The sequence below is a fragment of the Ruditapes philippinarum genome, unplaced genomic scaffold (genome assembly GCF_026571515.1).
Source record: "Ruditapes philippinarum isolate M1 unplaced genomic scaffold, ASM2657151v2 ctg7208_1_1_1_1, whole genome shotgun sequence".
In the NCBI taxonomy this organism is placed as follows: domain Eukaryota; kingdom Metazoa; phylum Mollusca; class Bivalvia; order Venerida; family Veneridae; genus Ruditapes; species Ruditapes philippinarum.
The window spans coordinates 1-27,354 of NW_026857241.1; the positions used below are offsets into that span (position 1 = coordinate 1).

General features: G+C 30.6%; 1 protein-coding gene across 3 annotated transcripts; it reads right to left on the reverse strand.

The window, feature by feature from the left end:
• Positions 1-149: 149 nt before the first annotated feature.
• LOC132749153 (E3 ubiquitin-protein ligase UBR2-like) lies at positions 150-27,354 on the reverse strand (the record flags this gene model as incomplete). 3 transcript variants are annotated; one of them, XM_060738849.1, is given in 24 exon segments in its annotated part: positions 150-242; positions 885-961; positions 1,689-1,754; positions 2,193-2,300; positions 2,594-2,655; positions 3,103-3,189; positions 3,962-4,052; positions 4,987-5,115; positions 5,687-5,792; positions 6,179-6,254; positions 8,360-8,441; positions 10,712-10,810; positions 12,889-12,940; positions 13,361-13,397; positions 14,269-14,370; positions 16,065-16,188; positions 18,458-18,481; positions 19,523-19,585; positions 20,654-20,731; positions 21,532-21,726; positions 22,342-22,455; positions 23,931-24,009; positions 24,964-25,226; positions 27,206-27,354. In XM_060738849.1, coding segments are annotated over 24 exon segments (2,264 nt in total), but the record flags the coding sequence as incomplete, so codon positions are not given.

A 27,354-nucleotide genomic window follows, 5' to 3' on the forward strand; every position in this document is an offset into this window, starting at 1 on the left:
TAAAGTCAAAATGTTATATCTAAATTTCATTAAAGAAATTCAACCAGATACCGGTTTACATAACATTTTTTCATTTATCAAATACTGGTTAACATACATATTTTTATTTATCACTTTAACTGTAGGAATGATTCAAAATGAACATACTTAGAATGATAACAACCAGGTTAAGAAACTCCTCTGCTAGTAACACTGTTTGTCGTAGTGAGTTATCTTGTCCACTTGGTGTATCATAACTCTCTCTGAATAACAAAAAAATCACAGTAATATATCGCAAACCTGTATCTTTCTTCTCTTTTCATAACTAATTCTGTAACCTCAAATACAGATACATTATATACTCAAGATTAGCATAACTCGTGCAATAAATTTAAAATTAAATATAATTAAATTCTTATTCAAACTAAATGTTGATGTTTGCTCTTTTCTCAATTTAAGTATATTGGTTTTAAACATATTTATTTAAGCTCCATTTTGAAACAAGTTCTTGCAACTTATATTAATCTTATATTAATCCCTTTCGAGTCCTGTTTCTGGAACTAACCAGTACTGGTAACATGAAACCTATGATTCCTGGGTTAAGAGGCAGACAACTAAACCACTAGGATACACCCCCATTTAGGTACAAATACCTTTGAGGTAGATGCATTTAATATTTCTAGTATCAAGCAAGTTAGATTTACTTTTCCAATAAACCACACCATCCTTATCCTAGGAAAATTTATCATTAAAATACACTAGTTATGTACAGCGTTTTTTCTATATTTGAAAAACCTTGCTCTTAATACTGTGGAGCAAGAGTGGTTAGGAAATCAAGTTGTTTAACTGACCATAGTGACACTAAGAGAAAGTAGAGTTATATATTGTAACAACTGTTATCTTACTTTGCCCAGATGGGAAGACCAAACTTGTACAATAAATGTATCAAGAACTCATTGCCATCTGCCATTGAAGCGCCAATCTAAAACAGAACACATTATTCATGCTATTAATCACATTTATAAAGGAAACAGAACACATTTACTGAGAGCCTCCTACATTTAAAGTGACAAATCGATCAGCACACAAACATATAACTGACCAAAGGCACTAGAGATTAATTTCCATTCAATGTTTGGGCTAACAAAAAGGTCAATGTAATGCTACGAGGTCTAAAGTTATGTACCTTTATAAATCTACAAAGTAATTGTTCAATATTTTGCTTGAAATTTAAATCTTTGGTTTAGTGGCTTGCGTGTAAGTTACATGAATGCGACAACTATCAAGGGGAACACAGGAGATAAACAATATTAGCTCACTTGCTTATTGGAGTTTGCCACCAACCTTCCCCTACTTTTTACATATTTATATCTAAAAGTAAGACTACAACAAAATTCAGAATAACACCTTCATTGATCAGTCATATTTGTAAAATCAAAGATGGCAGCCACCATATTGTAAATAGCCACATGGAGTTCAGAGAGATGGAACAGAAACAAGGAATGGAAATGCATGGGCACTTAAATATTACAACTTTGAAACTTCGCTCCAAGATAAAGATTATGTCAGTTCCCCTTATGCAAATATGAGGACATTGGTAAATCGTTGAATCCATATAAAAATTTGCTATAAACTATAATTATAGTTATGACAAGATTGCAAGAAAAAGGAATAAAATATCAATCATTTTGTAAGACTTAAGATATTACCTGTAGCATTAAGATATCTCTGTCGTACATCTCTGTTCTGCACTTTACATTGTGGTAGAAAAATATCTGAAACAATCAATTTCAAATTTCACTATCAAGTCTCAAACAGTGTAGTATATTATCATGACAATAACAATATTGACTTTGAATACATTTTATTTAAATTGTTTAAATTGTTTATGAAGAGCTTATGTAAAATTGAGGATAATTACATTAAAAATCTTTGGTTCCATTTCAAGCTTTGTTGCAAACTAATACCTTTTTTTGGAAAAAGGACGCTATTCACTAACAGTAAGTACTTATTGATTTAGAATAGAACAGTCAAGCTGTGAACTTATTTTGACTTTCACTTTATACCCTTGTGTGGCCATAATGTCATTACAAGCTACTTATACATCAGAATACGTAGCACAATTCTAACAAAGAGCCAGATGGGGTAATGATTCAAAATCTAAATTTTAAACACTGTATCAAATGATGAAGACATCTACACTATAAGATTACCTGGTTTATTAGAGCATAACCATTCCTCCTCCACATGTTAGCATTTGACTGTGCTACCATCACTTGTACTCGAAGTGGAAATTCTATTAACTCTGCTGGGTCAGGTCTCTGTAATGGCAAAATAATGGTTATACCTACTACTTGTCTGCTTTTGACAACTAAATATCATACAGAATGTTTGCTAATAAAATACATTTACACAGTAGTGCATTTTACTCACTTTTCATTTTATGCTTTTATCTCATGTCAACTCTTAAATATTATGAATTTAATTTATTCATTTTTGTAGACTACAACTGGTTAGAACCTTATACATATTATAACCTAACTAAAAAGAAAGAATTTTCCTGAATAAAAACCCATAGTGATGAAGGTAAATCATATAAGAAACAAATACTTACAACAAGAGAACAGTCTGGTGACTCAAAATACAACTCATGTTGACCTAGTAATGAATGCAAACCTGAAAATCAAAAATATAGTAAGTAAAAAAATACAACACACATATCAGCTTCCAATTAAAATACTGTAACATTTAATATTAAAGTTTATGTTTATCTGTGTCATTCATTTATATTCCTAGTAAAAATGTTACAAACCAGTACATGAGAAATTAACACCAAAATCTATTAAAGCTACACAATCCAATCTTGATTGTCTGCAAAGCAAAATATGATAAAGAAATTTGACCAATTTAGACAGGGGTTGCAAAACTATAAAATGAAATAATATAAAATATGAAATCAACAAGAAATGTGTCCATAGGAAACAAATGCCCCCACATTCCACTGTTCTTGCCAGTCTATTGATGCACAGTAAAACAGCTGGTTGAATTAACAAGGGCAAATTTCTGTGCCCCCTTATATAGTAGGAGCTAAAAAAATCAATCTTCAAGTTGAGATAAACTTACCAGCTAGAAACCTGGTTACAGGTAGATGTATAGAGATAGGTTGACTACCAACATCGTATTTTATACACTTTGCACTCCATTCATCCACTGAAATTTATTACATCTATAAGATACAGTACTTAAAACAACATGACCCTTTTGTCAATATATGTATTCTCTCTATGTAATAAATCATTAGAAGTACCAACAGTCTGTAACAATCTAAATTTCGAGTTCATCAATACTTTTATACACTTATTTAAAACATGAATCTTGAATAAATTTGTTAAATGGAGGCATGCATGAGAGGAGCATATTATTCTAAATGTATAATGTCTATTTTTTTCAACCAATTGTCAGCTACCCACTGTTGATTAACTACCCGTGGGTAAACAAAATCGATTTGCATTGATATACAGCAACAGATGCCTAAAATAAGAACCAATGAATCATATCTAAAAAAATTTATATTCTTCAATGGCCAGGGTAAAAATTATCAGTACCAGTATATAATCTTTGCTTTTTTGCTGGAAATTGTTCACATTTTTTTACACTGATCTTTTCACAGCTGAATAAGTCTTCACTTATGATACACAACTTTTATCGTGTAATATTCTTAACAATAAGTATTAGAAGTACATATTGTATGTACATTTAATTTTAGTTCACAATAAACTGTAAGCCAACCTAATACACAATAATTCTGTACAAATTTTGACCATCTGTGACATAAACATCCCTTTAAGAACATGATAAATACTAATATTTTACATGGTAATCTACTAGGTAACCCATATTTCCCAGCATTATTTTGTTAAGAAAAAGATAAATAATTCATGCATACTTTCATTATCAAAGATGGTAAGACAGTAACTATTACCTTCAATTTTAGTAGTTTTAATTTTATCTATATCTTTACAACACCTGAATGCTTCTATAGTTCTGTTATATGCTTCAATTAATACTTGTCTCTGAAATTCAACAACATCAAATGTTCATATAAACTTATACTGTTAAAGTCATATCAAGTCTTAACTTAATACCAAAACATTTATAAGTTACGTTTTCAATTTTGCAGTTTGTGAATTTATTTAAGGATCCTATTTCTCTTTATTTCAAAAGTTGTATGAATTATGTGCATAGGTACCTGGAACATAAAACATTTAATTTATTTATTTAGTGTTTTTTTATTATTATTTTATTATTTTATTGATTTTCACACCACATCTCTCAATATAATATGGTGGTACCCCGTGTTAACAAGTGTTAGAAAACTTTATGTGTTCCTCTGAGCATTATTGCAACACTGAACATTAATGTAAGACACATTAGAACCACAGACCTTCTGTAACATTGCTGAAGATATTGAACTCAAAATTTCCAGATTTAAATGCAATGCATAAAATGGCAAAAGATTCCATGTTTAAACTTTTTAACAAAAAAAATATATATATATGTACAATACCGTAAATGCAACTTTTTGGGCAAAAAAAAAACTTAGATAAAAGCAAAGACTATTTTTTACATATTAACAACATCTGACAACAGTATGACATATTTAAAAGTTGCTTAACTAATAAATAATACTTAAGATCATTCCGAACATTGTTTGTCATGTTTTGCTTTAAATAATCAAGATTCCAATGCATCCAGTAACAGAATATCCGATAAAAACCTTATATTTTTGGTATTCCAAACTTATATTTTGGTATTTTAATTAATAAAATCAAATTGTTAAGATCACTGTTAACTTTCTTTATTTTGTAGAAGTACAGTGTTTCATAAGTGATCTTTAATTTACAGTTCTTGCAAGGAAAGATTTTTTGCCACTGCCCAAAATTATTTCAAATTTCATTAAGACTTCACAAAATGATAGAATAGACTATCAGATAAAGTATAACTTACATCAGTACTGCACCAATCTAGAAACAATACTATATTATCTTCTAATTTCAGCTGTAAATTGAATGCACCTTCCCACTCTGGTTCAAACTCTAAATGTTGCCCTGTCTGTCTCTTCACCTGATCCATATCCTATAAAAAATAGTATAAATATAGCATTATTATTTAATAGAGTAACACTGTAGTCTAAACATACACTTAAGCATTGCAAAACATAAACAAGAAGACCATTATGGCCAAAGATCGTTCACCTTATATCAATTGCTACAGAATGCCATAAATTCATCAATAAAAAGTAAGTCATCCAGTCACATTCAAAGTCATCCATTATGAAATCCCAAAATAAATATATATATAGAGTGGTGGCATACAAGTGAAGAAGAATGAACCTTAAAATCTTATGTAGGTAACTTGATGATTCAATGAATAAGTTCAATACCATATATAACATAATAAGGTCCACCATGCCAAAATTAATTTTTACACTTAATGGACGATTTGTTTTTAATCTTTAAAAAAATTTTTGCCATATCTCAGCAGTCAGCCAGCCAACCAATTTCCATGGATAACTAATGCTTACAAGTTCTTACCGAATTTCTCAGTGGTAATGAAACAAATGACCATTAGATTCAAAGTCTAAGATTAGTTTATTTTCCTCACATCAGAGCCTACAAAAAACTATCCTCTTACAAAACAAACTTACCTCTATTAATTTAAGAAGATCTAGAAAGCATGTTAAACCTTCTATAAAACTATTTCTTAACTCATCTGTCCATTCTCCTGACCCTGGTTTGCATATCAATGCATATCTAAAACAAAGAGTGGTTCACATATCAATGCATATCTAAAACAAAGAATAAGTCTATTTATTCACTGTGATATTAAAACAGACGTAGATTTAGTAGATTGTTTTGAGACTAGAACATTAAGAAAAGAAATAATACATATTTTCAGAACTCCCAATAAATATCACTTAAGTATTAAGTATTCTCAAAATTGAATCCTGGTGCCCTGGTTATTGCTTCCACCCCTGATCAGATGTCACTTTTGTTAATGTCACTTAGTCTTGCAAAATGAATCACTTTGAGTGTGACAATAATATAAAAGTACACTTTTAAACTTTACATTCCAGCAAAATTCCAAAACTTAAGTGATTTAAACACTAAATACAAATATATAACATAAAAGTTCTTACTTGAGATCATGTAGAGAGAAACAGGCTCGTTTAAACGTCTGTGTTCCAGTACGCTCAAATGTTAATTTACCATCCTCTGAAAATACACATTAATATTGCAACAGATTATATTATTGTACATATTTAAAATTTTAATATAATATTGTAACATTTTCATTGGACAACAGTGACATTTGTGTTATTCATACACAGGGTTGCTGAAAATTTATAAATTTCTTTCCCTATGTAATCAAAGAAACAACTGTGCAGGGCATTTCAGAATTGTTACAAAGACTTAAGAAAGGTTATATGGCTCTGGAAAAACCATCATTTGCTTTATAACCCTTACTTTGAGGTCTAAGTAATATTTTTAATTATAAAGATTTCTTCTATATCTTTACACACCTGAACTATATCTTTACAACACCTGAATGCTTCTATAGTTCTGTTATCTTTAAAGGTTATATGGCCATAGATAAACTGTTGTTTGGAAATATAACCCGAGCCACAAATATAATATAACACAACAAACTTACAGCAAACTTCCTTTTTTCTTTGAGAAAAAAGTGAGATTACATCATAAATTGACAGCAGTCATGTATATAAAACTATATAAATAACACAATAAACCTATGAAAAGTGATGTTACAAACTACAGGGCTCGAATTTAACTTTTTTGGCCACTAGCAATTTTTTGCCAGTAGACAAATTTTTAACTAGCAAAAACTGAATTCAACTAGCACTTTTTATGACAATGATTTTTTAATTCCAAAATTGTTTAAACTTTTGTGTACATTCATTAATTGTTTAAATTATGATATCATGTACCATGATAATTTATTCATTGTTGTTACAATTATGTATCATGATAATGAATTTTATTGAAAATGTTTTTATTAATAAATGTTGTAGTACAACACATAAATTTACAGTTGTTTGTTATAACTTGAGTTCATTCCATAGCTGACTTAATCATGAAATTGGGCATGAAAAAAATTATAATACTTCAATTTTAAGTTTAATTATTTGATGTGCTGAAAGACAAAGTTGTTGCTGGATATAGAGAATAACAAAATTAAAATTGTAATTTATTTGGACGAGTTCGAACTGCCCGGGATACGAATCAGCAATGTAACTTTCCACTCAAAAACTTTATTTAGGGGACAGGGATTCTTATCAAATGTTAACCTACATGTAAAAAAATAATAATGCAATATTGTCGCCATACCGACAATGTCTGGTCTGGATTATGTGCACAACAATCAGCGCAAAATATTTTAGCAACATTTCCATCGTCATCGAGTTTGTACGTAAGACTGACGTGCAGTTCTTTCTCCCATTACTTAAGGTCTGATTGTCTTTCTTTTGATAGACTGTGAATCATCTTCTGTACTCAGAATATTGTTATCGAAAGACACATTTGCTTCAGTAAGTGGGTAGAAGTTCATTATTTTTCGTTTAGACATTTTATTCCGATCACACTTGATTTACACGGACAAAATGACATTTGGACTGGTTTAAATTTGTGTACTTTTTAAAGCGAGGTTAAGGTATAGAAAATGTAAACCAGACAGCAAGTGCGCGCATAGTTTATAACTCGGCTACCTGCGAATATTACGCCCCATTTATATTTCGGATTTTCCTGAAGAGCGTATTCCGTTTTTTCTTCAACTTGCAAAAAATTGCGAGTAGTCATAAATCTGACTCGCAAAATCATTTTTCAACTAGCATTTTGCGAGTTTGCCAGTGTTAAATTCGAGCCCTGAACTAGCAGTTTTATAAAAGAATATGCACTGTTTATACAGCCACATAAATAGTCAAAATTCTTCATAAAATACCAAATAATATAATATACACATGTATAATACAGAAAACTTCTGATAAAATGCATAATGATAATTCAATTAGGATAATATTTAGGTTTTAGATGATTTTATCAAAGCAGGCCAAATCTTTTTGCTTTGCAGCTGATTGTTAGATGCTTCAAAATACATGACAAATGATTTAGCTTACCATAGTACTGAAAGTTTTTAATAAATAATTTAACAGTATACAAAATCTTTTATGTAGTATCAATAGTTGCTTTATGATGTAAAGATATGTACAGAATAAACAGAATTCTACCAATATTTAACAAGTATCAAATTTCATTACCAAGGAACACATAGATTGTAATCTTCATCACCAATACGTTATACTTACTATTTTTCTTCTCTTCACAAGCTTGTAAGAATGTTTTAATTATCACAGCCAGGAGATTATGTTCAGCAACCAAAAGTCGAGCCTGCAAAATATATCAACAAGTCTTACAATAGCTATCCAAACAACATTGACAAACATGACAAAATATGTCAATAGATTTACCCTTACCATGCTAAATATCTTAAATTTGCTGCTACGAAAAGCATTTTATAACACTTTTAATATCATGACCATTCATACATCTGAATTTTCTGTCTCACCTTATCCATTTTTTACTCACCTTTTTGGGATGTTTTTTTTTAATCCCATAATTATATAAATTGGTGAAAATGAATTGCAATTATAACCAAAATTTAAAATGATCACCTACACCATTTTTTGAAAAACAGGAATTTCTAAAGTTTTGGAAAAGGTTCATCTGTCAAACTTGCTTAAAGGGTGGAAAAACATTCTATTCATCCAGAAAATATCAATTTATATTCTTATTTAACATGAAAAGTACACATCATTTAAGACAAAAAAGATTCTTCACTTAAAAGCAAGTGCTTACACACATAGTATGAAATATAAAGCGCATACATGTATTTCAAACCAATTTTTTTCGAAGTTCTCAGCTTATTCATGTATTTTAATAGCAGTATCAGATTTTAGAAAATAAATGCGGTCATAAAACTTAAATTAACCCCATCTCAAATTCTAGCATCTGACTGAGTTCAAAAGGAGGTAAAACTGATTAATTACAAAATGCTCTCAAACCTCTAGTCAGAAAAATCATTGATATAATGAAATATAAATATAACCATTCCGTTAGTAAGCTTCAATTAAAATAAGTGATAAGTACAATCTAAAGTGTACTTCTCCCTTAACCTGCTGAATTTATGTTACTTATTTGCCAAACTTTGAATTTTGAACAGTCTCAAGTGTCAGGAAGTTTAAAATCCAAATACAACTAGAAATATTTTCTTAAGACATTGGTGCCGCCATTTTCAACTGTATTGTCAGCCTTAGGAGGACAGACAGCATAACAGTGTGACAGACAAATCTTTATACCCATCAGCTCCTCAACTAGGGGCATAAAAAATTGAGCTACCAACAGTATAGAGTCTAGTCAGACTAGATAGAGGTGAGAAGTCTTGCATGGCTCTTTACTGTTGGCAAAATGTAATCCAGCAGGCTAGGGGTTAAAATGAGAAAATACATTATGTAAGGTGCTTAGACAAGCACTTTGGTATGTTTAAACTATTAGTATTTCTATTTGATCATTCTGAGGAAAATTTCTAATGACAAATTACATAGAAGAAAGTCAAGATTAAAATGTTTAAGAATGCATCTAGAAATAAATGTTTCACTTTTTTATAAGTATACAGTTTTACTACTAATAAAGTAAAGCAAGAACTTAAGTTGTGTAAGCTGCAAAAACTAAAGAAAGTAACAACATCAAAAACTTTATTTTATAGGCGATTTTGTATCAATTTAACTAATAAATAAGCAATCAGCAATGAAAATAGCCTCTGCAATTTTGCTTAAGAAGAAAGTGGGAAGAAATTGTCTTGGTAAGAAAGTTAACACAAAACTAATATAACATCAGAAACTACATTTTAACTTGTATGATGAATTTGTGATAAAGCAAAGGGAAAACATAGATTCCAAATTAATGAAGAGTCAAATTTACAGAACTATAATTACATCAGAAAAACAGACAATGTCATATTGATAATCGTTCATAAAAAAATAATACAAAGGTAAACATGGTTTCTGTAGATACCGCACTGATATTTTTCTCTTTTTTTTTTCTTTTTAAGACAATATAATTGAAAACATGATGGATGCTTTCAACAATGTATAGACCCTGCTTTATTATAGTATGAGGAAAGGTAAAAAAATCTATTTTTAGCTTAACTGACTATGACCCCAGCAATTTTAATATGAACTTAAAGTTTTTAGTTTTAGAGGTATATCTTTAGTACCTATATATCTAAAATATTCAGAAAGATTAAAAGATTAAAGCACTAAAAGAAATATTTATGAGGCCAAAATGTTGCTTACACCAGCAACTATATGCCACAGGTTGAGAAAAATGTGCAGTTTGACCGGGACTTGAACCAGGGACCCTCGGAATACCGTTGTGCAGCTCTACCGACTGAGCTATCCGGCGGCTTACACATCCTCTCTCCTAAATTGTGAACAGCTGTGACCGTGACATATATGACACCCAGAAACCTTTTTCGGAGGTCATAAAGCAGAATTTATAATAAAGGCATGGTAGGACAAGTATGAATTAGGTATTACATTAAAGGTAACCTATTCTCTGAAAACAAACGATGGTATAATGAAACCTATAAAATGACGTACCAACGTGAGTACTGTGAAAATTTGCACGGACAATTTGGTGACAGAGACTGTCCTAAATTGATCTTCTTGTATAAACTCCTTCATAAGCGAGTTATAGCACTAAAAATATACAAAATAACCACAGTTACTTACATGTAAGCACATTATAATATAGACAATAACAAAAGCAACTTTTTATATGTGGAACTTTCCTGACCTTTGTATTCTTCGAAAATAAAGATAAATTCTTCTCAGAATTATATATCTACAAAATTTTTCAATGCAAAATACCAGATAGATTTCAATGAGATTTGAAGGCACAAAAAGATAAAATTACATTATTTGTGACTGAAAAAAACAATCTAATAAGCCAGTATATTTCCACATAGTTTTTGTTGCTTCTGTTCATGCCTTTAACCATAAGGTTAACCAGCATGTGTGTTTCATTTCTAAGCTTAATGATTCATCTGCATGTATAAATGGGCAAAATTTTTTTTTTTTTAAACTCACCAAATTTTCCAATTTTTAAACAAACACTTTTTTAATATTTTGATAATTCATTATAGTTTTAGCTCTAAAATTATTATTTTAAATAAATCAAAAGCTAGAAATAGAAACACACATGTTCCTCTCCACAGGAGTGCTAATCCCCTGTACCTTGCCTTACGTTAAGTAATATATAACATACCAGAGAAATAACAGTAAATATTTGTACGGAGAGTGAGGCTATAGAGACATCGTGATCGTGGTCGTCCATACAAAATGCCTTCATCAGATTCGTATAGTGCTGCAGCAGAAGACATATATATACACCATTAATAATCAACAAATTTATTCTCTCAAACTTAACCCTTGACCTGCTGGTACCAAGTGATCAGCCTTTGCCACCAGTATAGAGCCAGGCCAGCCTGCACATCCGTGCAGTCTGACCAGGCTCTATACTGGTGGCAGCTCAATTTTTGTATTTTGATATTGAAATCCCTTGCACTTTGAATGGACTGTTTCAAATTCAAAGCTGGACAGATCCATTATAGAAATATAGCAGGTCAAGGGTTAACATCAATATTTTTTTACATAAAATTCACTAAACACGGTATCTTAAATCCTTCACAAACTAGCAATGTATCCATGGCACAAGTATACCCAGACATTCCACCATTTGGTCAGTCTATGGATAGACAGCATGACAGAGAGGCATATGCTCCCCTCAAGTATTGAGGGCATAAAAAACAGACCTTTGTATATTTAATTGTTCAAAATTATTAAATGATATTCAATGTAATCCTTTCACACTGCTCCAAGTTTCTGCAGCTTTAGACTATAGAATGGGATTTTCACCAAACAAAAATAGAAGGGTCATATTCCTGTCAAAATGACAAAGATTTTTTAAACTTGATCAGCGACCTTAAATATTTAGCCTAAAACTTTTTTACTTTCATTTCAACAACATTATGTAGTTTGTATTTAACGTTAAATTATTAGTTATAAAGAGTTTTAGCAGGTTATATGGCCCTATATAAATGGTTGTTTGGAAAGTGGCTTGGGTTATATTGCAAACTACCATTTACATACGGCCATATAACCTGTCAGAAATATTTATAAGGAATTTATAATACAGCAAGTATCTTATTTTAGAGAAAAAAGTGAGATTTCTTGATGAATTGACAGTAGCTGTGTATATAAAACTATAAAAAGGCCACAATTATCCAATGAAAAGCCACGTTACAAACATGCAGTATCATTATATCTCCTCAACATGTTGGGGTAGCAGTATAATCTGTAACAGTTTGTTGTATGAAAACATTTAAGGCAAGTTTTTGTCAATGAAAATTCTTAGTTGAAAATCAAAGCATAACTCGTAAAAATCAATTTTACATTTACTTGACATTTCTCAAGAACATATCTTATCCAAATATAACTTAGATTGTTATTTACATAAAAACAATAATTAGTTCTAAACAATAACAAATAAATTAAACAAATTGATAATTTTTTATACTTATTTGTATACATTTATTAACTTTTCTTTAAAAATAAACCTTTTAAAGTACTAATTAAATATATGTTTCAAGTTTAGTTTTCTTTAATATTTTATATAAAATTTAATTATATTTTGTTACCCAAAGCTAAGTATCTAACAATTATTTTTTTTGTAAACTAATTTAAGTGACCTACTTTAATACTTAAAATACACTTACCCGTGTAAAAATTATCGAAAATTTCTTTTTACATTCCTGATCCATAAGAACCCTGCATAAGAAAAAAGATGAAATAATACACATACTGAACAAATATACAATTCCATATACAGACAAGTAATTTTACACTATGATCTGGGTGGCCTTTAATGCAAAGTGAAAATCAGTTACAGAATTTAACTACTATTAAGGCAATAGAGGTTCCTGTTAGATTTTAACAAATAAACTAAACAAATAAAACATTTTTTTTTCATCAATAATTTACATGATAGACTAGTATATTGAAACTACATACCAAACCAATGAGTTGTTTGTAATTTTTAAATTACATAAAATATGGTCTAAAACGTATCCTTAACTTCTGTTTTCATATGTTTGCCTGATAGATATATATATTTTTCTGATATGTAATATTTTTAAGTTAGTGTCAAATATGTTTTTGTTTTTTTAATATCAATACAATCACACATACCCTGCCATCATAAGCTGGTGACTTTGAACTCTTGCAGCTGTAAGATAAGTACATAACTAACATGCAATTATCTCAATCATTCATTTAACTTTAATATACCAAGATTTTATATAATTATATATCTTTTTTTTTCAATAACAAACAAATAATATAAATGAATAGTAAATTCCTCCTAACCCAGTATAATGGACTTGATTGAATTCTACAAAAAAAGCATTCAATTTTCCAATTCGAAATTAGAACTTACTCTGTAAGTGACAATGAGATAAAGTGACAATTTTTACAAAGTCATCCATTGGCAAGCAAAACAACACATTTTGTCTACAGCAAAAAAGAGAATTTGTAATCTTTGATAGTTTGTTTGTTTGTTTCATTTTACACCTTTTTTCAACAGTATTTCAGTCATATAGGCTAATCTTTGATAGATAAGCATACACCATGTCTATATAGATATTTTGGTAACAATTCCTTTTAAAAATGTTGTTACCTTTTAAAAAGTACAAATGTATAAAGATAACTTTGTCATACTCAAAACTGTTTATACCCTTACAGTCTGACCAGACTTTTCATTATTGGCTACTCAACTTAAGTATTTTTATAATTATCTCCCTTTAACTACTAGTTGACTGCCCCAAACTTCCATGCATTATTTCTGCCACTAACGGGCACCCGAGTAGCACCACCAAGCTAGCTGGAAAGCTCCTTTTCATGAATGAATCAAAAGTTCCTGGGTCCTAAACTCTCAAAGCATGGCTAGACCATTATACATAATTGGCATGGTAAAGATAAAATCATAAATGTTATCATAGCAACTGGTGTTGGCTTTACATGCAATAAATATTTGTCACTGTCATAACTCTTAAATCATATGATACAGTTCAAGTACAGATTATGTATAGATAACTCACTTTTCCAGAGCTGTGTATCAGCTAGAAGTAATATTTCCATCAATGACTGTTCATTTTCTTGCTGTTGCATACTGAGTTGACAAAACAGGTGACGCAGTCCATCTACAATATAACAACATACAAAATCAGAAAACACATAACAATTTTTAACACCCGACTTCTCTGAAATTTTGCTCTTTTTTTCCCCTCTCAAACTACATGACGTAAGACATATCATCTATTTTACAAAGTTTAACTTTTGAAATAACATTAGTACCATCAAGGTAATGCAGTGACATCATCTTCATTACAATGTGGTATAATGCTATTGCAGTGTGAAGGCTCCAAGTTGTTTTATCAAAATATAGGTGTAAAATGACATCAAACTATCACTTCATAAGAAATATTACTGTACAAGGATCTTAAATCGGCTGACAGTACAGACCGGAATATCTAGCACAAGGGTAACTGTTGACAGCGGTAACAAGGCTCTGCCGACTGTTGGCTAAACAGTTACCCGAAGCTCTTGATATTCCCAAACATGACAACAGCTGAACTTTAATTATTTTAATTATTTTTCTTGCATATTAATAATATTTTGGAAAGGGGTCTATATCTAACAAGAGCTGTCACAGGAGACAGCGAAGCTCGACTAATAAAATACTGGACGCAGTAAGGAGGACAAAACTATGAAAGAAAAATCAATAATGTATAATTATGTATTAAGTTATAGTAAAAAAATAACATTTGTTAACATTAATTCCAAGGTCAAGGGGAATAATTCTAGAAATAGTCATGCTAGAGTTATGGACCTTGTCACACAACAGTTGTGTAATGATAAGAAATATATATTTGAAGTTTGAAGTAGATACCTTAAAAAGTAAAGAAGTTATTATATTTCTTAAAGAAAATCCTAAGTTCAAAGAGAGATAAATCTGTAAATATTGCTTCAAGAGTTATGAACATTGTCACATAAAATGTAATTGATGATAAGGAATAAGTATTTGAAGTTTGAAGTAGATACCTAAAAATAAAAGTGTAATAATAAAAAATAACATTTTTCTAGTAAAAAAATCTAAGTTAATGAGGAATAATTATTGCAATATTGGTGCTAGATTTATGAACCTTGTCACATAAGATGTGGATGATGATAACGTAAATATATTTGAAGTATGAAGTTGATCCCTTTAGAAATAAATAAGTAACAGTAAAAAATAATATTTTTTATGGAAAATTCTAAGTTCAAAGGGAGATAAATCTGAAAATATTGGTGCTAGAGTTATGAACCTTGTCACATAAGATGGGGATGATGATAACGTAAATATATTTGAAGTATGAGGTTGATCCCTTAAGAAATTAAGAAGAAACAGTAAGAAATAGTATTTTTTGAAGAAAATTCTAAGTTCAAGGGGAGATAAATCTGAAAATATTGGTGCTAGAGTTATGAACCTTGTCACATAAGATGGGGATGATGATAAGGTACATATATTTGAAGTATGAGGTTGATCCCTTAAGAGATAAAGGAAGTAACAGTAAAAAATTGTATTTTTTAAGGAAAATTCTAAGTTCAAGGGGAGATAAATCTGAAAATACTGGTGCTAGAGTTATGAACCTTGTCACATAAGATGTGGTTGATGATAAGGAACATATATTTGAAGTTTGAAGTTGATACTTTAAGAAATGACAAAGTTATAGTGAAAAATATTTTACTGCACCAAAACTTTAATCTAAAATCTGGACGCGGACGCCGACGCCGGGGCGAGTAGGACAGCTCTCCATATACTTCGTATAGTCGAGCTAAAAATAAATGAACAAACCTGACTGAACTATGATATTCTGTAGCCACTGAATCATACGTAGAGCAAACTGCTGATGGGCAACCACTGCTGTATGCATCACCTGAACCTTCAGCGCCTTTGCGCCATGACGAGATGTGTATCTCTAAAATAACAATAACCTTTAATCAAAACAAAATAAAACATGCCTCACACAAATATATCTTGTGTATCCCCACGACCTTTGACCTTCTCGCCTCAAACGTCACAGCAAGTCTCACTTCCAATAAAAGAAAAAAAAAAATTCCATCTGCATTTCAAGATACTAGTCAAGAAATATTTTTATATCCAAAACCATAAATACATTGTATGTGCTAATAAAGATTAAAATCAATGTAGGGCACAAAAATAATCAACCATCATGAATAACTTGAATAAGTATATTACCAATCTTAACTTAAGCATGATACTGAATGAAAAAATATCCTATTTCAGCCACATAAATCACATTCTTCTTGAACTTCTATAAATTCTATACAACACGCCAAAGAAACCATACAAAAAAATCTATATATTTATGCATTTAAAAAATCAAAGCATTTTATTCTATCTTCCTTTTTAAAAAAAAATACAATCCTTAACAATAGATTGACTTTAATATCTAAGTACCTGAGCAATTACTTTTTTTAAAGATGCTATTAAGTATCTAGTATCAAACATTACTATTTTTTTTGAGCACTTAAGTTTGGTTGAAATCTTTGTACAATTCAAGCAGTCAAATGGCTTAATGTACACAAACATTATTCATTCAGGTGTGTGAGTGTTCTATACTTCAAATTACATGAAGGATTTGTTCAATTGTTGATTTATATAATGTTAGTTACAAAGGTTACTTATTCGATAGTTACTTAATAAATATTTGATTTATATAAGGCACATACTAACGCAAGTGTGGCGCTTTTTAGAAAAATCTTAGAATGTATAAAAAAAAAATTTTATTATTAGAAGTATATGTATAGTAGTTGTGAATAAAAGAGCAAAACAGACTATTCACTCAGAAAAGAATGCATTGTTGACAATAGAAACTATTTTGCACAGTAAAACATTCAAACTTTAAAAACTAATCATTGACCACAGTATTAAATATGACTTTGTAATGCACGTATTTAAAATACACCATTTCACTGCATAGAAAAGTTGAAATCAATTAAAAATGTAACACATTATAATAATATGTTTCACTTGGATACATTGAAATACATTTTGTAACATAATTACTTTCAAACTATAAACTGGTTTGTTCTTCAACATGTATTAACAATTAAATGTCTGAACAAATGGAGAATAGGAAAATGGTGTAAGCAAGAAGGCAGGAAAGTACTGGCCAAAATCTGTTTAAATATTTTTTAACAGTTGTGCAAGTTTTATCTAGCTTAGAATTCACAATTTCTAGTAACAATGTAGGAGAAAATGGATTTCAATACTAAAAGCAAGCAACCAACAGTATCATCAGGTCAAAATTGTACAGATGACCAAAATAAAAGTGTATACCCCATTATGATAAATTTTATGATACAGTTTTATTATATATTTGTTTTGAAGATTTCTGACAGGTTATATGGCTGTGTACAAAAGGAAGTTTGCAATATATAATCCTAACCTATTGGCTCTGATTATATAAGCTTACTAAAATACTAGGCCATATAATCTGTCTTAAAAAAATCTTTATAACCAATTCACTGTCCAAAAGTTAATAAAATCTTTCAGGTATTTACACATTTATAAAGCACCTTTTATCACTGTAAGATATCATAGCTCTCAATTCTTTTCTCAGTAAAACGAAGAAATATTTCTTTCTGCTAATAAATGTATATTCTTAAAGTATACAAAACTGACCTTTCAACATGTATTCAAGGATTTGCATATGGAGAACAGAAAGTGTTCTTGAATATTCAATATTGATCAAAAGAATCCACCTACAACAGTTATGTTTTCCTTTTGATGAAAATTAATTAAAAATTAACTTTCAAAAAATTATAAATAAAACTTCATTATTAGTGACCTAGTGTGATATATAGATTATATTTCACTGATTAGATACAATATTTCATTATCTAGCATTAGAGTTATCATACTCTTGCATCACTCAAGAATAATTAACAAGATTATAATAATAGCGGATGCATATCAAATATATACTACTATAATTCAATACTCAGTTTACCATATGATCTATTAAGAAACTATGCAAACAAAATCAATTTATTTTTTGTATAATGCATTCACAGACAATTACTTATCCGCAGTTCTGTCACTTTTACATAGTAGATATTCTATCACAACTTTAACATTAGAAAGCAGTGGTAATGGGTTAACTCTATCAAAATGAAAGAAATAAAAGAACATTTAAAAAGCAGTAACAGCCAAAAATTTACCCTAAGAGGTTCGGAGCTGTCTTTCTGAAAAGTATATCATAACAATATTTTCTTCATCCTTTTTTCTAGATTTAACAACAATAACTTTAACTAAATACAACTATTAAACTATCATTGTGAACTTGCAAGTTGAAATTATCAAATATTTCCCTCTCACACTGTTCACATAATAATTCTTTCAACATAAATTTCATTTATTCAATAAAAATATGCCACAAACATCAAGTGTAACAAAATGAATGACAAATGGACAAACTATGCTATTTAAGTAAAGGATTTAGGCATATATTCTGCTCTAGGGTAGTTAAAAGTCCTATGTGCACAACTATTATTTCATAAATTATTGTATATACTTTTATATATACAATTTATTTTTAGTTTGTGTAGAAAATTTTAAGCTTATAGGCACATTCTCCAATATTGTATTGCATACTTTGTAAAAAGATCCTTTCCATACAGCATTTCTGTAATGTTTCTTTTATGGATTTTTTTTAACATCTATCATTCGATCAAAATACCAATAAATCAGTTGAAAGAATTTGGCATTTTTATACATGTACAAGGTTAAATAAAAACAAACAATAAATGAGCTGCGTCATGACAAAACCAACGTAATGCGTTTGCGACCAGCATGGATCCAGACCAGCCTGCGCATTCGCGCAGTCTGATCAGGATCCATGCGGTTCGCTTACCAACCCTATTACAAGTAGTGAAACTGATAGTGAACAGCATAGATCCTGATCAGACTGCGCAGATGCACAGGCTGGGCTGGATCCATGCTGGTCGCAAACCCACTATGTTGGTTTTGTCGTGACGCGGTTCAAATAACAAATAATAGTTAAGTAGGATGCTGGAAAACCCAACAACACAGCTTGTAGAGAAAAGGAGATTTAATAAAAATCTTTTAAAATAACCATGAATGAGTTGTAAACTAAACAGCATTGTATGTGTGTTTTTTAATTGAGAAGACATTTAATAACAAAAGATGGAACTACTTTCTGGTTACATTTCCAACTTGACACACTATATTAATTCATGACTATAATCCATTATGCATGTATATACCTCGATGAGATTCCTAGCCTTTTCACAGTCCGAAAAAGAACCAGTAGTTACAGTACTCCTTCCCTGAAACAAGTAAAATATTAAAATTTTATTTAAGTGTGAGTTTTATGCATTTGAGGACTTTGGTTTTATGTCAACCCCCACCCCCACTAGGGGTGTAACAATACAGCAAAAACCGTATTGCAATATATTGCCATTTTGCTGAAGCGTATTGCAATATATTGCAATACGTATTGTCATGTATATGTTTTGATGTAAAGATGGAGTAACATTTATATATTATTATTATATGTATATATTTTAGTAGAAACTTAATAAAAATGTAAGGAATAAATAGAAAGTAGTGTCACACAATTTGATAAACAAAACTAGTCGCGTGTGACCTTTCACATATGGGCTGCTTATGTAAATTATGCGGCCGCTTATTGACTTTTAAGTGTCATAGTTGTCGGATACTTTTATCTTACGTTGGCGCCAACAAAATTTGCCAATTTAAGATTTTATGTGAAATTTGTACAAAATTAGAAGGCAATTAATTGAAAATGATGATTTTTATAAAATACCACTATTATTCACAATAGATTAGTCAACCTATTCAGCTTATTTTTGATGTTGTAAAGTTTGTTTGTACCTCCAGAATAGCTGAGAAAACCCTAAAAAAGATCTTAGTTCTGATCACCAACTGTTATATATTTTCTCATCAAGATTTAAACAAGACATTTAATCATTTTGCTTTAACAGTATTAACTGCAGTTATTTTACTCACAAAAGGTCAGCTAATTTTGTAAAGGGAGCTAAGTAATATCAAAATCTGAAATTATCTATTGATATACACTGTCTTGCTGAATGACACTACAGTTCATATTTTCAGCTTTAAAATTTAATTTCCTATGCTAATCTCAAATTGCTCGAAAAAAAATTATTAAGTAATCCATATCAGTTTTTTTCTTTTTTTTTTTTTTTTTTTTTTTTTTGCATTTCATATTTTTGTTTAATCAAGAACTAAATGTTCTTATACATTAATCTGAAGACTATTACTTCAACTATAGTAGTTAGTTCCACTGTTGTAACTTTTTCAAGTTATTTCTATAACAAGTCGAAATTTTGTTATACAAAAATATTTGCAATTACCTCTTTATCAACTGTGGTAGCGAAATCGACAGCTTCTTTATGAGTACAGCTCACTGCCCTCTGTAATGTGTTGATTACCTGTAATAGATCATATAATATCTGAATATAAATTCTTATATTCAATATGAAGCCCTTCACAATTGTTTTAGAAGTATTTCCAGAAGAAAAGGATGTTTTATTTAGCATGAATAATTAAATCAACTTTTATCATAAATCATTATCATAATTGAAACTGACAGCAAAATTGTTGCAACCCTACAATAACCTAAATTTCAACAGACATACACGTATATCACAAAAATAATTTAACAATAAGAGATATTGGTAGGACAGCGTGCTCGACTATTTCAGTGCACTATTTCAGTGCTTGATAGTATAACAAGAGCCAGGATAGTGTAATGTACAATTTCCTAAGTTCAAAAGGGCCATAACTCTGTCAAAATCCATGTCAGAGTTATGAACCTTTGAGAGTGACCTCATATTATGATCTCAAATAAGTGTGTACAGTTTTAACCAATTACCTTCACTAGTTTTAGAGATACCAACATGCATGCCAAGAAAGTGTGACAATGGCTTTAACGCCAGGGTGAGTACAATAGCTGTCCCTATTCTTCAAATAGTGGAGCTAACAACAAGCCTTTGAATAATAACATACCTTAATCGGTCAAATATGACATTAACATTTTATGAGAAATGATGCAAGTCAATTTACAGTCAAATTTTAAGCCCCCAGATATAAGGTTCACTTCCATCAAAGTCTGTAACCTAAACAGATTCCTTCCTCGAAAACAAAGATTGGAATTTTTTTTTTTTCTCTTGAGAAAATCAAGTCTAAGTCAGTTTACATTTATCTTCTATGTTCATATTAATTTAAATACCTGTTCATAAGTGTGGACTTCATCATTGAACAGCATGCATACATAGTTATCAGTAAGTTCTCCATCTGGCTGAAGGTTATCTGGGAGACGGTCACTATGATCCCATGTCAACATCTCCACTGTGTAACGTAGGGTGGCCAAAAATAGCACAGATGCTCTATCTATTAAATCATCTGGTATCAGCTCCATAGGGTTCTGGTAATGAACGAATATAATTATATTTCCCCATTATATTTCATTTTGAATATTCTTATAGTTTACACCAAGCTGACATCACTTTGCACATACATTGTATCAAATTTCTTCATCTTAGTGCAGTAATGGGTTAACTTACATTGAAATTTATAAATATTAACATGTTACTACACTATGGCGACAATTTGTTACATAAAATAAAGATGAACCAAGGATTTTCTATTTTTATTTTACCGGGTAGCTCCTGTAATCCCATAAAAGGGCCCAGCTTTATATCAAATACCAGGATTTGTGATGATTCAAAGATAGGTTCATAAGAAAGATAGTTATATCAAATAATTTCTAGTTCTAGTCACCCCATATTATTCCATGTAATATAAGTCATCGAGTCATTACGTTGTTAAGTTCATATTAATGATTAACAAAAGTTTTGTCACCAGTCCTGCTTACAAGCTTAGCTTATTGATAGCTTATTAAAATGTTAGGATTAAATTTTACCAGTCGACTTCCAAACCTTAAGCAGAAATATACATGTACGGTTTTAGAAAGTCAGTGTTGTTAACCACTATGCTTAAGGAGCCTGTTACGGTATATAAACAAAGTAAACCTGTATACCTTACTCTCTTCCATTTCATCTGACTGAGGTTGATGTTTACCACAGAACACGCCCACTTTCCAGGCCTCCGCATCACCACAGTCACAGTACCCGCCCCCTCCTGATGTGCTCATCTGAAATTAAAAGGTAAAACAATCATGTTCACTCACTAATTATTTTAAGAAATTTTCTTGCATATTCAACTGGGTTTTCCAGTGTTTGCACTTGTGCTGATCGAGCTGGAAAATGTCATCTTATTTGGGAGACCTGCCTTGAATGATATCAGCCAATATGAATGGAATAGTAAATTTCATACACATCTTTATGTAAAAGATAGCTTAAATAATATTTCTCTTGGTACTACGATTTGTATACAGTAGAAGCAATTGGTAAACTGTAACTTGGTAGACCCTTATTATCACCTGAAACAGTTACTCTCTAGCCAAATATTGCTGCCTATACTACATGTAGCTGCCAGTGTAAAATTCTTACAATATAAAGGCTGTATTGATCATTTAGTTCAAAAGGTTTTTCCTTCTCACAATACATCAAAGTTCAAAAATGCTTAATTCAAAAGCCTGAACCTGTTAATGTAACTGACATGAGAGGAATTACCATAAATAATGTCACACTATCCAACAGTTGTCATTAGGATAACATGCTTGACTATTTTCAGAGCTAGGTAGTAAAACAAAAGCCTTGATTGTTGGAATATACAGAAAGGAAGAATTAATTCAAAATAAAGGACATGGTAATGAGCCTTAGAAAGGGATCAAAAATTTCTGTAAGTTCACAATTTGACATATTGAATTCACAAAATGGCCATATATCCGTCAAAAGCCAAAACAGACTTACGGGCCTTGTATAGTAATCTTCTATTTTGATCCCAAAGTCAGGTGATAAGATTCAAGTGACTACCTTCAGTAGTTTTAAAGATTGATGTTGCATGCAAAACATTAAGAAAGTTCTTAAAAGGGCCATAATCTATGCTGTCAAAATTCATGCTCAAGTTATAGACCTTGGGCAGTGACCTTATATTATGATCTCCTAGACATGTGTGAAGTTACAATATAGGAAAACATTATTTTTGTAAATATTTAAATCTTGTTTGTTGATTTTATGGCACACTGACACAATGTAGGTCTTATAGCGCCAAAACAGGAATTATGATTTTGGATATCCTCAGGTGTTAAAATCTTTAAGCAATACAACCTCACCTGCTGGTGCTACACATCATAGACTCCAGTTATTCAAACCCATTTAGTCACAATCATGCAGGGATAAGTGATGGCTGCTATTCCAATGCCTCAACCCTTAAAGGCAACCAGTCAGCCACAAAGTGGTGGGGGGATATTTAAACAAACTTTAAAAGAAGTTAAATCTTTAAAATATTGTGTTATTTCACTATCAGTAAAGCAAATTTACCTTATGATACAGGAGTGCCTTTAAGTTTTTCTATAAAGTGTATCATCCTGTAAACCAGGAAACAGGATGATCACAAAAAAATACAATAACGCAATGTCCTTAACACACTTGAATTTCTTTTCCCTTTATAGACATCATATCATAACCAATAATTACATTGTAAACTTTAATTAAGTTATCTTACCCTGTATCTATGCTGTTTATGTACAGATGTTTGAAAACACTCCATACATAATACACAGGTTGGATCTGTGGCACACTCTCTACAATAAATAAACATAGCAACATCTTTTAAAGAAGAACAAAACTCAAGTTTAATATTACTAAATATATGGGTTTTTTTCTACTTGATATGTCCTGGTTTAAGTTTCAAATATATCAATTCATATATTGTCAACCCAAACCAAAGTACATGTACATATATATTATCAGTAAATCAGAAATATGAAGAGTTTGGCTGGTATAATAAGGCCTCCTTCCACTAGAAGGCCAAATAGTGTTCAAGTCAACAATTTTCACCCCATATAACTAGTTGACTTAACACTATATAATTATCAATTTTCAGTGATATTCTAGCAGTTAAATAAAGTTAATGATAAAATAGTTAATTTGTAATTGTATAAAAGGAAGTGGTTAGTTTAATAACATTTTTGTATATGTGTACATGATATATAATATTAAAGCACTTTTTACATCACTGGCTTGAGCATAAAATACAATGTACATACAAAAGGATTTGAGAAACAACATTATCTAGGGTCTCTGCCTATAGTAAGTGATCAGAACTTAGATGTATTTACTCTAATGAAATTAAAGAAAAATCAAAATCATAGGGCTAAATCAGCTGTAAATTTCTACTAGTTTATCAAGGGATTTAATTGTATTACAAAAGAGACATCTATAATGATTATAATTCAACAGACACTAACAGATATATAACTTAATTAAACATTAAGTGGTCACTCAAAATCTAGTGGTCACTCAAAATCTAGTGCTTTCATCATCACTAAACTTTTTCACATTATTTTACTTATAGATTGTGTAATCTTCACTTCTAATTTAAACATTGTAAGATGTAATTTGTTAAAATTCAATATCCTTTTCGTTCATACTATAAATGTATTTAACAAAGAGACAATGGACTATTTTAACAACTCAACCGACCTGTCACCAGTCCTCAAAAATAGGTAAAAAAAAAATAAATTGACATTTCAAACCTGCATGAGTATGTGGGCTCTCCATTTTTAAAAACATGACCACAAAGCTGAGATGGCTGATCTTTCTCCTTCAACTGTTGAAACACAGCCTCAGGTTCTCCGTTACATAGAAAGTGTTCAAGAGGGCTCAAAAGGTATTTAATGGTCAATCTTTCTGACCTTGTTTGATCGTCAGATGCCTGGAATGCCACTAACACATATTCTCTCCAGTGCTGCTTCAGTGTAGATAGAAAATCACCTGTCTGGTAACTTGAATGCCATTGCTGCAAAAATATCAAATACAGGTGTTTCCTTCTTCAAAGACATAATAGTTAGTAAAAGTGTATTTATTGTAAGTATTACAGTCTTTTTTTATACATAATGCCAAATTTCAAAGCCAGTATTCATAAAAATGATACTAAATCCTTAACCAAATTACAGTACTATCAGTTGGGTGCTTGAAAATAAGTGTGGCAATTGTAATGCCATTATGCAATATCAATAAATGTAAAAACATTTCATCATTCCAGGTAAAATAGTTGTTCTCAAACTATCATTAAATACTGCTTAAGTGCTTTCAAAGTAATTGGAACAAAACCTGCAAATATGGCACCAGATATTAGTCGTAGATTGTTGACTGAATACATGTACATAAAATGTTTTGATAATTGTTTGAAACTTTTATCAGACAAAAGCAGGCAAACAATCCTGGTCAACTGGGGTTAGTTGCCACTTGCCAATAAGTATGAGTAGTAATTACTTACAAAAATAAATTGGTCGCTTGACCATTTTAATTTTGTAAATAATTACTATTGAATGCTAACCAATTTTGTGTTAGAAATTATTTTTTCATCTTTCCCTAAGCGTAAGAAACTATTTTTTTATCTTTCCCTGCCAAAACCTCCTTGCAATTTAGTCATCAACAGACAACAGGTAGAAAAAACAATCAATTCCATATTTGGAAAGAATCTCTCACTGTGTAAAAATATCATGTTGTCAGGCTTTTAAATATTTTTGCCACGCCTTAAAAAAACATTATTGTGTTTTTGGCAATTGGCTCCACCTAGTATAACCCTGCTGACCTAAACAAATTTATTGACTATCATTTTTTGTAAAGTCCTGTTGGTACACATGAGAAAAAAAAATTGATAGATGACTTCTTTTATTAGGCAAAATAGCTCTAGAAGTATAGTCACTAACAGAAATAAATATTAAGAATTATAATCCCAGTGTTTTCAAATGAGTATTATCGGTACACAGTCTTAATCTATATTCATGCATATTGTAAACGGTTGAATTCGATTGGTCAATCATTGGCCAATCTTGTTGAACAATGTTCAAAATACATTGATTTGCTTATTATGGGATAAAATTAATTTTAAACATTGAATTAATTAAATATTTAAAAAAAAAATAATTTAACAGCAGCATTTATTTGTAGTCATTTACTAAAATGAACACATGTACAAGTATCATTCTATACTATAAATATTCACCAGAGATCAGGTTCAAGAGTTTGAGCAATCAGTGTTTAAGCGATCCGAGGTAGAACAATATATAGAATATAGGAGTTTTGCCGGGACTGGCGATGGGTTCGAGCCAAGGGAGGTATTCAAGCAATCCAATTCAAGCGAACAAAGTTAACCTGTATTTGGGTATTTCTCCAAAGAAGCCATCCAATCAGCTCAATAGTTAGAGCATTGCACTGTGAATCGGGCAACCCGGGTTCGATTCCTGGATGTTGCAGCTCACTTTCGTTGTGATACGGTCAATTGCTCTGTACATTATATGCTCAGTACAGAAGTTTCAGTTCCTTCAAATCCTTGCGAAAGTGAAAGTAACGAGTACTGGTAAACTGCTTGACAGGCTGCCCGGGAAGGATGCAGTGGTTGAAATGTGCTCTGGTGAATTCAATGTGGCCTACTTTCGTGATCTGGAGTGAAAACTACCAACACCACCACAACTGACTGTCTCCAAAGAAAAATTCTTTAAAATCATGCAGTTTTCGCCGACAATTGAATTTACAGAAAGTTTTTCTTCTTCCTCTTTTGCAAATATACCATATAATTTCCCCCCAAAATTAAGGACAGGGTTGCTTCTCCAACCTAAGAAAAATAAAACCTGGGTAAAACACTGAACACGATATGCATGATCATGATGAACATTCTTCCAAACTTGAAATATTCATCGTACGCATTTACATAATAGATCTTGAATGCATTATAAATTCATTTAAGATTTTTCAAATAAGTTCGTTATAAACCTGTACAAGAGCCTTATGATTAAACTCAGGCGCTTGTAATGAACTTCTAAGAGCCATATTATCCAGATGGAAAGAAATTACGCTCTGTTGCCATTTTCTTGGAAATCGCAATAGTTGAATTCGAATTTTTATTTAATGCTTTTCATTTA